General features: G+C 45.5%; 2 protein-coding genes across 2 annotated transcripts; one reads left to right on the top strand and one right to left on the bottom strand.

Moving 5' to 3' along the window:
• Positions 1 to 1,062: 1,062 nt before the first annotated feature.
• On the bottom strand, positions 1,063 to 6,021 carry LOC112899401 (protein NUCLEAR FUSION DEFECTIVE 4-like). The gene is made up of 3 exons (XM_025967853.1): positions 5,466 to 6,021; positions 2,220 to 3,133; positions 1,063 to 1,884 (listed from the first exon to the last, which is right to left on the bottom strand). The coding sequence occupies exons 1-3, from the start codon at positions 5,814 to 5,816 to the stop codon at positions 1,398 to 1,400; spliced, it is 1,752 nt and encodes a 583-aa protein (XP_025823638.1). The 5' UTR covers positions 5,817 to 6,021; the 3' UTR covers positions 1,063 to 1,397.
• A 6,210-nt stretch (positions 6,022 to 12,231) lies between these two features.
• Positions 12,232 to 14,705, top strand: LOC112899879 (40S ribosomal protein S11-like). Its single transcript, XM_025968525.1, has 6 exons — positions 12,232 to 12,379; positions 12,782 to 12,822; positions 12,907 to 13,007; positions 13,811 to 13,955; positions 14,044 to 14,133; positions 14,323 to 14,705. Exons 1-6 carry the CDS (start codon positions 12,368 to 12,370, stop codon positions 14,414 to 14,416), a joined length of 483 nt encoding a protein of 160 aa, XP_025824310.1. The 5' UTR covers positions 12,232 to 12,367; the 3' UTR covers positions 14,417 to 14,705.
• The last annotated feature ends 402 nt before the right edge of the window (positions 14,706 to 15,107 follow it).

The raw sequence follows: 15,107 nt of genomic DNA, 5'->3' as shown, positions 1-15,107 counted from the left end.
CTGAATCCTTGTTTCTTTTGAATTGCTTGTGCACCGTGCGCTTCGGATTATTCTGCTTCCTCTTGGGTGTGGAGGTGGTGAAAACTGATGTTACTTATTTTAGACATTGTTTTCCGGACCTAGTTTGTTGATCGCACATGAAATGGCACTTCGGACTTCAGACCATATTGTTCGACACTGAATGCATGCTTAGTTATAGTGCATGCTCAATTGTCAATGGTGGTTTCTTCAAAAAAAATTGTCAACGGTGGTTTATGAAGCTATCGTGTTTATGCAGAACAATAACTTCTCTGACGATGATCATGCATCAACCGTGGTGTCTCGTGCGGTGTCTTACCATGATCCAAGTTCAAGTGAGATCCTGCCCATGGGCCACTTGGTACAGTCCAAGTGGGCTAAAATGATGCTGAACACAAATGGGCCACTTGGGACGTGTCAGGACCCCGTAGTGTATCAGTGAGTGGGCCGTCTCTACAAGTTGGGCTGGGCTTAGCCCATTAAATAGCCAGCGAGCATTGAGTTGTGGCCAGCCGGTCGGCCTGTGACCGTGCCGATATAACCTGAAACCCAGCGTGTTGCCGGGTATGACTGAAATGAACAAACCTATCCTCGAATTGTTCCCCTGTTCTTCCTCCTCCCGCTGCTGTTCTTCCTCTGCTGATTCCGATTTCCCCATTCCTAAACTCTGATATTATCTTGGATCCTAACAGGACGGTCCAAAACGCATCTTTTCCGGTTTCCGCTCTGCAGAGGCAGCCTAATCCGAAAACACCCAACCAAGCTTAGCTTCAGCGTTACCAATCACACAACAGCTTCCACATTTGCCAGTCGACCCATTAAAACGAGACAAAATGGGCGCCGTCGAACTTCACCATCAGGTATTTAATGGAGTGCCCCAGAAATTGTACAACGTTTGAACTAGAATTTCTAATATCCCATGACCAAGATTAAAAAAAATCATTCCAGGACTGCTGAGTTCCTGGTAGCATAACTGATTAAATTTTTGTATTGGAAGACTTGAAGAGAAGTGCAGAAAATTCATGGTATTAAGAACTTAAGAACAGTAGAATAAAGAAGATATATTCACTGTACGACATTCTCAAACTTGCTGATGTACAAGAGCTGCCATATAAATAACAAATTATAGGCAGCCTGATTTACCAGTATATACTGATCATTCCCTGTATGCTATCTACTAGATTGGCGAGTGGCGCTGTTTACAGATCAGGGATAGATGAAAGCAAAACAACTCTCCCATACAAACATGAGTGAACCAGGCGCCCATAATGTGATACAAAACCGGAACACAGCATCCAGCGGATAATTTAACCCCATAACAATTATGCTTTCCGTCCCAAACCTCAATGTTTCTTCTTGACATGATTGTACATGCATCCTCAGTGGAGCTGTTGTTGGCTCCGCGGATGCCTGAACGACCCGCTTGCATAGAGCATCTGATAGACCGGCTTTATCCTCGCTATGAAGAACACGCTCAACAGAGTTCCACAGCAGCACACGATAGCACAGACATAGAAGGTGACTCTGAAGCAATCAGGCCCATAGCAGTTTGAAGGCTCCAGCACACCTGGATGCTGCCTTGCCGCCTCCTTGTCATAGATGTAGCCAGCAAGAAGAGCCGAGAAAAAGAATGCGCCGAGAGGATTCACCAACAGCATGAAGTTGTACATCAGGCCAAAGTCCTTCAGCCCGAAAAGCTCCGAGACGGTTGGTATCATGACGGCGAATTGGACGCCATAGCATATCCCCAGGAGTGTAGTTGAAACATAGATCAAGCTATGAAGACCAGTTGCAAACAGCAGGAAGGTTACTACCATGATTATTTGCGTGCACATCATCCAAAAAGGACGAGGGAGCATCCTTGACCTGCAAAGTATCATGTCTTAGTGTCCTTTTTTCAGAAGTAGCAGTTCCTTAACTTTATATATATTTCCAAAACATTAATAGATCTGAACGATTTTGGATAACTGAGTCCTGATGACATATGCAAAATAACTGGCACAGATAGACATCAACACCATAAAGAGTTAACAGGAGTGCTCGACTAATACTTGTTGACACTAAGTAATATCAGTATATCACACTATAAAGTACACAAACTTTACTACTTCATCCTTCAGCTTAAATAAGATAAGTTTAAAGGATGCATTGATGGAAAATGATGCGAGTAAAGTTGTTGGGATAAGTTAAATGTAGCTTACCTTACGAAATACTCAGAGACAGATCCGCCGAGGATTCGGCCAACAAAGTTGCAGAAGCCAAAAAGGCACAGCAAAATAGTTGTGTCATTAGCACCAACAGACATTCCAACCTGAGCCAGGTTGTTTAGAACAGTGACTCCTGTGCCAACTCCACAAAAGTATACAATAAAAAGTAGCCAGAAGTCTGCTTTTACTAAAGCTTCAAGGAATGTGAAATCATCCCCCCTCCTTGGCCCTCTTTTCTTTTTCAAATTCACTGCTCCCTCACCCTCTGCCAATAGAACATCCAAATCAGTACTATCATCGGATTCATGGACACCTGTAGCAAGTGTTGCTGTGGCGCTGCCCAGAAGTGGTTCTGAGTTCTCTGGATCCGCGCCAGACAGACTATCAGTTGAATAAGATGGAGCAAGGGTACTGGGCTTTTCCTTTGTTTGTTTGTTTGGATAAAGTGTCATCTTTATTGGTATTGCAAGTGGAGCAAGGAGCAAAAGTATCATTATCCCAAACAAAAGGTATGTGACAGCCTGACTTAGTTTTAAAGTATCACCAAGTACTGTAGCTACCATAAGGTATATGCCGAGAACCACACTTGAGACTTGTGTGTACATGAAATGGCTGTGTTCTGTTGAGTTGTCCTCGTCCAGTGATGGAGTGCAAGGCCTAACAAAATACATCACCACAATGCATGCTGTCGGGATCCCCAAGGCAAGCAACAGCAAAAGATTTGTGGCTGAATTCCCTAGCATTCCATTAAAAGTTTCTGTGTAGACAGCAGCACTAACAGCAACATAACCCTTGATAAGACCAGCAACAGTGCCTCGGCTGAGAGGGAAATTCCTCATGTTGGTCACAAGAGCAGCAGTGCCCAACCATGCACTGCTGTTCGTGCCGATACATAAAGCTATCCATAACTGCAAGCATCAGATAAAATTGTTAAGAAACAAAGCAAGAAGCTGAATCTGGCAAGGAATCTGCAAAGTAGTGTCAGCTACTTTTTTATGAGATGTCAAGAGATAACTTCATTGGCAAAATTGAAAAAAGAATTGTCACAAGCCATATGGTGAGCATTAAGTCACATGTTATGAATCTCTGATAATTTTGAGTGCTTTTGCTCGAGTGTCTGTACTGAAGATCACCAACAGGATAACCATGCATGCGTATTTTTTGACATCTAACTACACATGTATATGCCCACCTGATTTACTAGTTCAGAGATAACTAGGAAGAATAAAGGTTTAAATAATGAAATCATAATACCTTAACTAAACCTTCTTCCGCAGCTGATTTTTCGCGGGAGAAACTACATGGTTCTAGACTCTAGAGACACATTTTGATTTATGAATGGATGAAATTTACCTCATTGAAGATATCAGGTTCAATGGAGGACACAGTAAAACAGGGCATGGTTCTGTTAAAGATTTATATCTGCTGTCTGAGAATTCCACAATAAGATATAAGGTAAAGTTTGTGGCGTTTGGATGGAAATTTTTGTGAACTCTAAACTTCAGCAATATCAAGAGTCAACTAGGAATTTCTGGATGAGTTGGCCAAAAACTTTTCGAGGGAAACAATCGACTGGCACAGATATGTTTTGGAAACATTATGACATGAACAACCTCTTCAGCAAACCTATGTAGAAACCAAGCAGTATGCCCGGTATATGTCTCTGAAAACGGTAACATTATGCAAAACAACATGCACAAGGACTGGTTAGACATTCAGGGTCAGAAGGCAGCAACACGTCCACAAAATATGAGAAAAAAAATCATGATAACATAGTAAAATGCACAGTAATAAGTATGAGCAAACTTTATATTTTTTTTATCCAGTATGATTTTACAATGCACCTCCCTCATGATAAAACGCCAATCTTTTCTGAAGCTATAAATTAAAATCAAGTTGAACTAAACAATAAAAGTGCATCGCATACAATCTAATAAGATATAATAATTGAAGTCAACTCCAGATTTTGTGACAATAGAAGCCCAATTCACAAATCTTACTAAAACACGGTACCAAGAAAGAGCCCACTCCTGTCAAATCTGTGAATCAAACTACCAGGGTGGGAGCACATCACAAAGATTTGATGAAATCAACAAAACTAAGGTTCCAGATTTGCTGTGCGGTACAACAGTGAAGCCATTCTTCCCGCTGGCAGAAAGAGTTGGCCAAAAGCAACAATAAGCTAGCTTATGACCATAACAAGGATTCAACATGGTTGCAATAAGGAAAAAATTCAGATCATATCCAGCTTCCGACACCTTGGAAAGGGAAAATATCTAGATGTGTCAACGTCAATCGCAGAATTAATTAATACGCACGTGTGGACAACTGGATACGATGATTTACTTACTTGAAACAACAATGCATAAACCATTTTCTCAAATTTACCAGGATGCCAGCTACCCCACGAAACTTGATCAACAAACACACCTGACATACATTTGACCCAAAGCAGATAACAGAAATGGTAAAATAGAAATTGGGATGTTTTATTTAATCAAGGGGGAACTAGATACTGGAGACTTGAGGAACCATATGACTATGGCCCTAGATCATTCATCTCCCAACACGTATGCAGCATCGCTGGAAATGACTGAAATCCCCCATGGCATGAAGTGGGCAGCAAATGAAGCGCAAAGTGAAGACAAATGGCCCAAAATAGCATGCAACGGAAGCACGGATGTCGGGATTTATTGGATGGTCCACCATTGAAATCAATTCCTTCCACTTGCAGGAATGATTAGTCAAAGCATCAATGAGCAACTTATGAACCAAAGGAAGCATTCTACATGACGGCAACAAAGAAAATTCATATCATATCCAGCTCCGCGCCCTTGAAATGAAGAAATATCTGCTGGTGTTACCATCAACCATACAATAAACAAACATGCACAAGTGGACACAATGATTTCCTACTTACTTGAAACATAATAGGATAAACTATGTCCTTAAAGTATGGCAGCTAACACCGTGCAATTTGTCCAACCAACACACTTTACACTACATTTGCTCAAAAAAATCAACTGAAAAAAAGGGTTGAAAACACAACTAGATTTTGTTTTTAATCACACTCTGAAAGTGGGAAATTAAAGAGCTAACGTCTAAGACTAAAGCCCAAATTAGTCCGTTTTCATCACACTGTGCGCGACGTCGGTGGAAATCACATCCCCCAGGGCACTCAGGTGTTGAATCGCTGCGCTGGGGGAGGGAAGGAGAAAAAGGGAGGGGAGGGGGGCGTACCACCCAGTACGGCATGGCGACGGTCTTGGTAACGGCGAGCCAGAGCGTGCCGAAGCCGAAGAAGGCGCAGGCGGAGCCGATGACGAGGATGAGCCAGGGCGGGAGGCGGTTGGCCAGCACCCCCGGGACGAGCCCCACGTTCTCGCCGACGTCGTTGCCGACGCCGAGCATGGTGAGCGCCTTCTGGTCGTACCCGAGCGCCTCCTTGACGGCGTGCGAGTAGAGCGGGAACACGTAGGCGCTCCCCGCCGCCACCTGCACCCACACCGCCGCCGCCAGCCCCACCCACGGCGGCCGCCTCCCCGCCTTCACCTTTCCCGGCCCCGGTCCTCCTCCTCCTCCCCCCGCCATGGCGCCGCCGCCGCCCTCCCGGGTCCCCTCCTCTCCTCTACTACACCTAGCACCGGCTGACTGGCAAGGTCAGGCGGTGGCAGCAGTGCGCGCGGGGGCGGGCGTGCCCACAGCGGCGGCGGGCGTGCCCACAGCGGCGGCGCTGTGTCTTCCTCACAGCCTCACTTCCTCACTGCGTTCGCCACATTCGGCTGGTGGCTGGCCGGGGTCGCCGCGTCAGCGGGATATAAGAAGCTGGCGGCCTGAGCCTCCCGGGACCTGCGGGGCGGCCAAGCGCCACTCGGTTTTCGCGATTGCCGATTGGGGGCCCGTTTAGATTGCAAAAAATTTGCAACACTAGTACTCTAGTGCTTTCGTTTGTATTTGATAAATTTTATCTAATCATGTACTAACTAGGTTCAAAAGATTCATCTCTTAAACTGTGCAATTAGTTATTTTTTACATATATTTACTGCTCCATGCATGACTTCTGAAATTGATGTGATGGACAGAGCGTAAAAAGTTGGAATTTTAAGTGCATCTAGAAGGTCTGGGAATTTAGGATTTCGCTCTGTTTTCGTGGCTGGCGTCTGGAATTTGGGTGGACTAGTCAGTGCCTCCGTGGTGGACTGGTGTCTGGTGGTAGTGGACGTGTGCCCCGCTGAGCAGAGGAGGAATTCTGGCCGTGTTCTTCTTTCGGTTCCGGCCGTGAGGGCTGACGGGCTGTTGCTGTCGCCTTGAACTCGGCTGAAGGGGAGTTTTTGGACGCGCCCTACGTGAGTGAGTGAATGCGTGATCTACTACTGTGCTGACTGGTGGGTATAAGTGGGCCGCTAGCTTTCTTTACTAGTCTATACCGATCACGCGTCATGATCCTCTCTTCAGTTGATCAGAATGCCTTTGAGCCTTTTTTTTTCTTTTTGCTAAAGGTCCTCCGTGACCTTGGAAGGACAGTAAAAGGTATTTCCTGATTTTCATGCGTGGAGTACCTAAGAGGCCCGTTCACTACAAGTGAGGAGGTTCCATTGTCGAAGGCCATAAGACCCCCCAAAGCACGAGCCCTAATGGTCCTTCGCCTCCTGTGGTAGCATTGTGAGCTTCTTTGTGTTTCTCTTTTCTCTTGGTTTTTTTCTCTTTGTCGGTTGCGTGTGCATGGTGGATGCTAGTTCCTGCGTGACCGGAAGTAAGCGTTTCCCTTTTAACGAATGGCAATAGATGGTGCCAATTTTACTAAATAAAACATAATACAGGCAGCCCAGTCCTGTAATAAGGTTGCGTACACGGTACATCGGGGGGAAAATAGCTGCAACAACAACGCAAAGCTGCTGCTGAATGAATGATTGCTGCCCCCTTCATACAACTGAATGCTCAGTATGATTTGCCGCTTAACCTGGCAACAGCGACCCCTCTGTAAAGTAGTTAAGAAATAAACTGATGTGCGTACAATCTCTTCCAGTTTACTCTTTTTCCTCCAGAAAACTCTTCAGGAGATCAATGCATCCATGACATTGGCTGCTGACAGAGCAGAAAAAAAGGATAAGGACACTTCGCAGTTCGGTCCGATTGGCAGCTCGGCACGGACGGAGAGAAGATCCAACGCCCCTGCCGTGGAATATGCCCGCTCTCATGAGAAGCGATTTAAAGAAAGCAAATCATTGTACTGCCAGGCAAAACTCCTCCGTGTCTTCCTCTCCGCTGGGACATCCCTCAATCATTCCATCCGCCTCGCCTGCGACGACGAGTCCGCGCGACACCGCCGCTCCCCCCTGCACATGGAAGAGTTTTTTTTTCTGAATAAAATGGCTATTTTTTTTGTCCAGATATAGAACTGCGCTCACTAGACTACTCGTTCTCATCGCGACGTCGCGTGGCGGAGTCGCAGAGCACAGGTGTTCTTGCCATTTTTCTGCGACCCGTGGCTCAATGATGAGCGGTTTTTTTTAAGGGATCTTACAGGTAAGCGGAGCCGGGGCGACGCTGACAGAGGAGGGCGACCCGTTCGGCAGCTATCGTCGTCGTTCAGGGTTCCCGCCTTCCCGGGCGATAAGGGGACGCCGCTCCGTATTGGCTAACTCGAATCACGATCGGAAAAATATATAATCGGCTGCCGACCGGGTCGACAGTTGAGAACTGGGAAAGTTCAGCGTACCGACTGCTCCCGGTCTCGAGCGACGATCATTTCCTGTGTCACTGTCAGCAGCTAGACTGTCTCCACTGACAGCAACGTCTTCTCGTCCTTCCGTTTCAAAATATAAATTTTTCTAGCAAATTTACATATATATCTTTTACTGTATAATTAGATAAATAAATATTGTATTTAGATATATAGAAAAAATATGCATTTATATTTGCCAAAACAATCTACACTTTATAACGGAGGGAGCAGCAGCCAGTAAAATTGAACCTGCTCACGTAACTCCATTCCCTTTTTCCAGTGGGAGGGGATATTTTTTTACAGAACCACCAATGTACACGAACAAGCATCTGTACATCGAATAATTTGCTGACAAAAAGTCGACTCGTTTGTATAATCCCACTCCGCACTGGCGATTCGCGACCCTGCACGCTTCGTCACCGTTTCGTGTGTCGTCGAGTTCGGAAACGGGCGAGAGCGCAAGCAGCGAAGCTGGAATCTGATCGCCGGCGAACTAAGCTAGCGTGCCTCCCCACCCGCTGGCGCGTGTGCCCCTGTCGACCCCTCTCTTGTCTCTCTCGACACGCACCACCCCAACACGTACGCAGGACAAAAGGTGGCACGACATGAATCACCACCATGTTCTTCCTTTACCCCGTTTTGATTTTGATGCCCCCCGAACGTTGGGTGCTGCTGCTGCTGGTTCTGCCGACACGGACAGGAGTCGCAGCCGGCCGGTGGGGAAGTAAACCTGGGACTGACGTCTCGCGCTGCGCCACGCGAAAGGATAGGGATGACCCGACTCGAGGCCTCATCAAGCAGGGAACGCAGCAGCGGTCAGAGCACGATCGACCACGCGTCTCCATCGCGGCCGGTCGCTCTCCGTCTCGCCGCGGCTAGCGAATGGGAAGCGCGGTTGGCAGAGGAAGGAAAGAAGGAAAAGGATGCCAGCTAGTAGCTGGCTCGTCGTCAGGTAGCGGCCAGAACGTGACTGGTGTCGATGTACTGGTTCGCGTATGGGTCGGATCGGCGGCGAGACGGGACGAGCCAGGGCTAGAATTAAAGCGGCCTTTCCGAGGTGGCAGAGGCCGTTTGGGTCTTTGCTTTGCCCCCGGCCGGCCTCGGCAGGCGCCGCCGCCGACCGGCCGATCCATGGATCCCCATCGGCATCGAGATCGACGCACCTACCCAACCCGGCCGGATCGGAGGAGCGGAGGGAAGACGTACGTGAATGATTCGATTTCGACAAGGACGGAGGACCGGCCTGTGCCCTGCCTGTGTGTCTCGTCTCTCATGCCCCATGCGTGGTCGTCGTCTCCACACGTGCTGGGTGCCTGGATGGCGAGCGCCATCGCATGGGGGAGCGAGGGGATGGATGAGACGGCGGTAGGCTGATCGATCGTTCGGCGCGCGCCCGGACGACAAGCGTTCGTATCCCGCTCGTTTAGACCCATACCTGACGGCTCCTCTCGGTGCATGTACAATGGCTTCACCTTCTCTATGAGTAGCTTTCCTATTCTTGTCTATATCCCACTGGTGGTCCTCCAAAGAGGTCCACGACGTGCGCCTCTGTTCCACGCAAGCAGGGACCTACCTGGTGGAAACCATATTCGTTGGGAAGTAGTTCATAATTTCCATCCTATATTGGATATATAGGCCAATACTAGAAGTGGTTCTCTCCTCAGTGTTTTACCACAACACCAACACCAGGCATATATAACCATTCAATGCGAGGATTTTCATTGATAAGCCCAAAGCGAAGATTTACTGATAAGAAACTAGCATTATCAATCACATCATGCATAATACTTACTTCATTTTACAACGTAAGTCGTTTTTAGTTTTTTTTTCCTAATTCAACTTTATCTAGTTTCGACCAAGTTAATATAGAAAAATGCACAAAATATTTACAAATTGCAACACCAAACTAGATTAAGTAGATGGAATATGAGATAGTTCTTTTTATAATGTACTTGTTTGATATTGCAGATGTTAATATTCTTTCTATAAATTTAATCAAATCATGTAAGTTTGGCTTAGGCTAAAACTGAAATAAACTAATATGGGAACAGAGTGAGTATTTCACAATAACACGTGCATATATACACTGCTTTCTTAAAATCTATAGTCCGATACTTCCGAAGGAAACCTCTTTGGCACGTAGCGCCTTGTGCATTGGAAAGTTGGAATGATATATATATGATCTGTCAGCAAGAGGGGGGCTTTTCAGCTTTTTGGTGGTTGGTATTTGGTAGCTTGGACAAAACCTCGATCAACTCTGTCTCCATGCCGTATCCTTATGTGGTCCTTGGGACAATGGGTCGCGATCTTTATCTCTATTTATTGCTACAAAATGATCAACGCAGTGGTTTGCAAAAGATTTCCGATAGCTTGTTCGCAGGAACGTACACCAAAACACACTTCCCTACTACAATCTATACAAATATTTCTAAAATTAGTCAACTTAACGACACATGAAGATTTCTTTTTGGCGGACTATATCGCAAAACCAGCACCACGCACCTGTGTAAAACGAGAGATACATTCAGCCGACACGAAAATCCACAAAAAGATACCACACGCCTCGCCCAACCACCATGTGCATCATATACTACTGCCCAAAAATCTTTTGACACCTGCGAACTGAAAGAGATCGAAAGGGCAGGCAGCCAGAGTTAGAAACCACGCGCCAGGTAGTATCAGCGCGCACGATAGTGCCCTGTGACTGTGGAGCACCCCGAAAGCCATGCAGGAAATAAAGGCGACGAGCCCGCGGCTCGCCGCTCTCGAGCTATCCCGTCGGCCCGCCGCATGATGCTGCCGGCCGCGGGGGAGGGGGGTGGTGGGGATACGACACCACCCGGGGCCCCCGGCCGGCGAAGCCTCTCCCGACGGCTCCCCCGCACGCGCGCGGATGCTGTCCGGCTTTTCCAGCGCCGGGGAGGGGTCGCCGCCGCCTTTCGCGTTCCACTTCCGGGAGGGCGAGGAGCATCAGAGCATGGATGGATGGTGCATCGCACGGTTCCGTTGGAAAGTGGATGGAATTATGGAAAGGCAGGAGGCACCGCACCTGGGGCGGCAAAAGCGGATTCCAAGTTCGCTTTGAATCCTGTCGGCCTCCGCCACGGCCAGCTTCGCTTGGAATCTCCTCGTGCGCGTCACCAACGCTAGCTAGGCTGGGCCACCTACTATGGGCTGCTAGTGCTTCTAACCCAGAATCATCATCACGTCGACGTCGGCTTGATGATTGATGAGGCTGACCCACCGAGGAGCATCGCCGCTCGCCTAAGCACAGCCCAGCCAGCCAACGACTAGAAAGCAGAAGCCCATCGATAAATCGGCCTCTTCTCAGGATACGAGCCCATTATGGCCCACCCGCGTTTATCACTAGGAAAAAAAAATTCTTTTTAGCTCCTAAACTTTGGTACAATCCGCATTTCCTCCCTTTCCACCTGGACAATGAAACCGTTCGCGTGATATTCTTGGACTCGTGGTCTCTCTGGCTGATTTCTTAGAGTGATTTTTCTCTTTTTTTATATTTATTTTAGCTGAATCTTTTAAAAAATAATAGTAAATTAAAAAAATAAAAAATTTATTTTTGTTGGAATCCACGTAAGTAGATCTATGCAGTGAATATATGATATAATACAATTTAGTAAAAAATATTTTATTATACTTTTAGATATATACTTTTATATAATTAATTTATAGCTATAGTTTTCGTGGTCCAATTATAGTGAAATTTTTAGGTGGGCTAATAATTATATACTTAAGGACATGCTTAACATTTCATGCTTATTGAATCATGTATGCTTGAGAAACTAGAGTCTTTGAGATAACTTGAAATTTAGTTGCTCAAAAATACATAATCCTGAATATGAAATTTTTACTACAGCTCAAGCACATAATGATTAGGCTATCATAAAAATTTCACCTTAATTGTACCATAAAAACTGTAGCTATGAATTAATTAAAAAATATAAAAATACAAAAAAAATATTTTACTAAATTATATATGTTGACTGTATATCTACTCATATGGAGTCCAACGAAATTGAAATTTTTATTTTATAATTTTTTTTAAAATTCAGTTAAAATAAATAGAAAATAGAAAAAAACTACTTAGGCAGATCATATGTCCTGGTACGTGAGTTCGAGGGCGGACGGTTTTGTGTGGGGGAGGAAATATGGATTGGTCACAAAAATGAGAGAGGTAAAATGAAACTTTTCCTTATCACTACGGCTGAACTCGGAAAAGCCCACTAGGCCCAGCCCACCGCCGGCTCCACCATTCATTTAAGCAGACAAGAGGCTAGGGTTTTAAGCCTCGGCCATTTTTTCGTCTCCACAGCTCCCGCCGCAGCCGCCGCCGCCGCCGCCTGGGGTCAGCGCGTTCCTCCCCACCGGGCACCGGCGCCTCCTCGTTCGCGCGGCGACCATGGCGGAGCAGGTGAGTCACTTTCGAAACCCCTTTGCTTCCACTGCTGCGGCGCTGCGGCAGCTTTGATTGTGGCGGATCTCGTGTACACTGGCTAGAGTTGCACGTGCATCACGCGTAGTCTTGTGACTCCAGGTGGATGCTTCTTAGCGCTGTGGGTTTGTGCCTGTGATTGGAAACCTGGAAGTCTCATGTAGCAAGTTAGCTTTTAGCCTTCAAATGTTGGATGGTTATGCTGTAGAGAGTGCTGAATTTGCCGCGTAGTGTGGGCTGCATGAATCTGCACTAGTCCAGACATTGGCCGGGTTCTAAGTTCCCATGCCTCTCTCTGCTAATTGTGGTGTAGCTGTGTATATGATTTGATGGATTTGATTACTTTCGACATTAAACATCTTCTATGTATTTTCTCTGCAGACGGAGAAGGCTTTCTTGAAACAGCCCAAGGTCTTTCTCTGGTAATATTTAAGTGCTTATGTCTGTCGTGCCTTTTGTTTAGTTCATTTTTTAATGTGGAGCTTAGGAGTTGTTTTGGAATCCAGTCCCAAGAAGGCCGCCAGGGGGAACAAGCCTGGCAAGGGTGGGAACAGGTTCTGGAAGAACATCGGCCTTGGGTTCAAGACCCCCAGGGAAGCCATTGAAGGTCTGTATTCTTTTATTGTTCAATCATTTTCCTGGTGTTTTTATTTGCTTGTTAGTTCATATAAACCTTAAAATCTGCTTAATGTAGCTACTTACATGCTGTGTGGTAGGTTAGTGTTTCACCAGTTCACTAAATTCTGCTGCTTCTACTTGTATATGCCTCTTAGAATAGATAATATAATTTCTATGCTCTTTGAGAATGTCCTTTTTTAAAATTCTCTGCCAGCATAGGTTATTGTTATCCAAAATCCTAGCCATAAATTAAGATTTTCAGGGAGAAAAACTATAATTGGTTTTAGGATTTGAAGCTCCAAAATCTTAATCTGTATCTATTCCGATTGGTTCATGGAAATCTTAGTCTATGGCCTATAAGGTGATGATGGTGAAAAGGGAAACTTGTTTTTCTCTAAAACGTTTGCAATTGCTGCCTGAAAGCCTTTGCCCTGCCTTGCTTGGGACTTGTAAGCTTATGTGGTTAATTCTTCCATCGATCTGATGCTAGTCATGCCACATTAGAACTACTATAGATCATGATTAATGTGAATTATTAGCAGTTGCTCCATGGTCCATTGTAACAACAGAAAAATTGATTGGTATATGCAAGTTACAGTGTTTTGCATGATGAATCTGCTTTTTAAGTAGCTGAGACTGTCGCCAGTTTTTACACTGCTCCAGTGCTGAAGTTATTTTACTTTTTTCGGAGAGTTGTGGTAGCCTTTTAGATTGTTTTAGGTGCTTAACTTTTAGATATACTCTGTTAAACTAATTTTGATTTGCATGTCCTTGATTTTCTATTTGTTGCAGGAACCTACATTGATAAGAAATGCCCATTCACTGGCACTGTGTCTATCAGGGGTCGCATCATTGCTGGAACATGCCACAGTGCTAAGATGAACAGGACCATTATTGTTCGTAGGAATTATCTTCACTTTGTCAAGAAGTACCAGAGGCAAGCTAATCTTGATATGCCTGAAGTTGCTGAATTGCTTAAAGTTGACTGTTTTGCTAACTGAACGTTTGGTTGGTGTTTTGCGTAGGTATGAGAAGAGGCACTCCAACATCCCCGCACACATTTCACCGTGCTTCCGTGTGAAGGAAGGAGACCATGTGATCATTGGCCAGTGCAGGTAAAACATGTTTTATCTTTTCTGGTGATCTGCTTACTGCTTTTATACTGTGGTACCTGGATGCTGTGGTTCCTGAAAATGAATTGGCCTTGTTTATTGTAATGTAATCCAGCGTACTGTTTGACATGAAATATCTATCGTGGCCCTTTGGCACTGTCCTAATCTGTAAATTGTACTGTTCTAATTCAGGCCACTATCAAAGACTGTGAGGTTCAATGTGCTCAAAGTCATTCCGGCAGGTTCAAAGAGCGGAGCAGTGAAGAAGGCTTTCACGGCCGCTTAAGATGATGAAGAGTAAACCATCAGAGGACCAGAAAAGCTTTAGTTATACCATTTTGATGCTGCCTAGCCTTTTTTTTCATATTTACTGTGTACTAGGAATTTGACTTCAATCACTTCCAGAGCTTGAAATCGTGAAAATTTCAGAACCCTGTGTGTATTGCTCAGTACCTTCCGATTTTAGTCGTATTCGTTTGAATTGTTTGCATCCATAGTGGCCTGTATCAGCCATTGTGGTCAGACTGCCTGCACGGTTGCACCATGTGATTGCAATAAAGTTCTATTTCCCTCAACGTTTCATCCCAGGAGGAGAGGCTAGAGCGGTGGTGCATGAACACAGATGAGAATGGCAGCCTGAAAGTTACCTGCGGCGTGATGCCGCCTCACAAACATGACCGGTCGGTTCGGTGGGGTTGGTCACTTGGTCTGCCTTGTGCTCAGGTTCCGTTTGGGACATCTAGGACTAAAATTTAGTCCTAGGTGACACGGACTAAATTTAGGCGACTAAAATATTTGTTTGGATTCTATGGTTTAAAATACATTGAAATATAGAAATGTCCACTTTACCCTTGCATGCGGATGGGGGTAAGGGATAAGGTGGAAGAGAAAGAGAGGTATTATTATGTTCGTTTTGCGGTGTAATGGTTCCCATAAGTTGATTTTAGTTTAAATTATGTTGGATGTGAGGGCTAATG

Source organism: Panicum hallii, chromosome 7 (assembly GCF_002211085.1).
Source record: "Panicum hallii strain FIL2 chromosome 7, PHallii_v3.1, whole genome shotgun sequence".
In the NCBI taxonomy this organism is placed as follows: Eukaryota; Viridiplantae; Streptophyta; class Magnoliopsida; order Poales; family Poaceae; genus Panicum; species Panicum hallii.
This window is presented reverse-complemented; position numbering and strand designations above follow the sequence as displayed.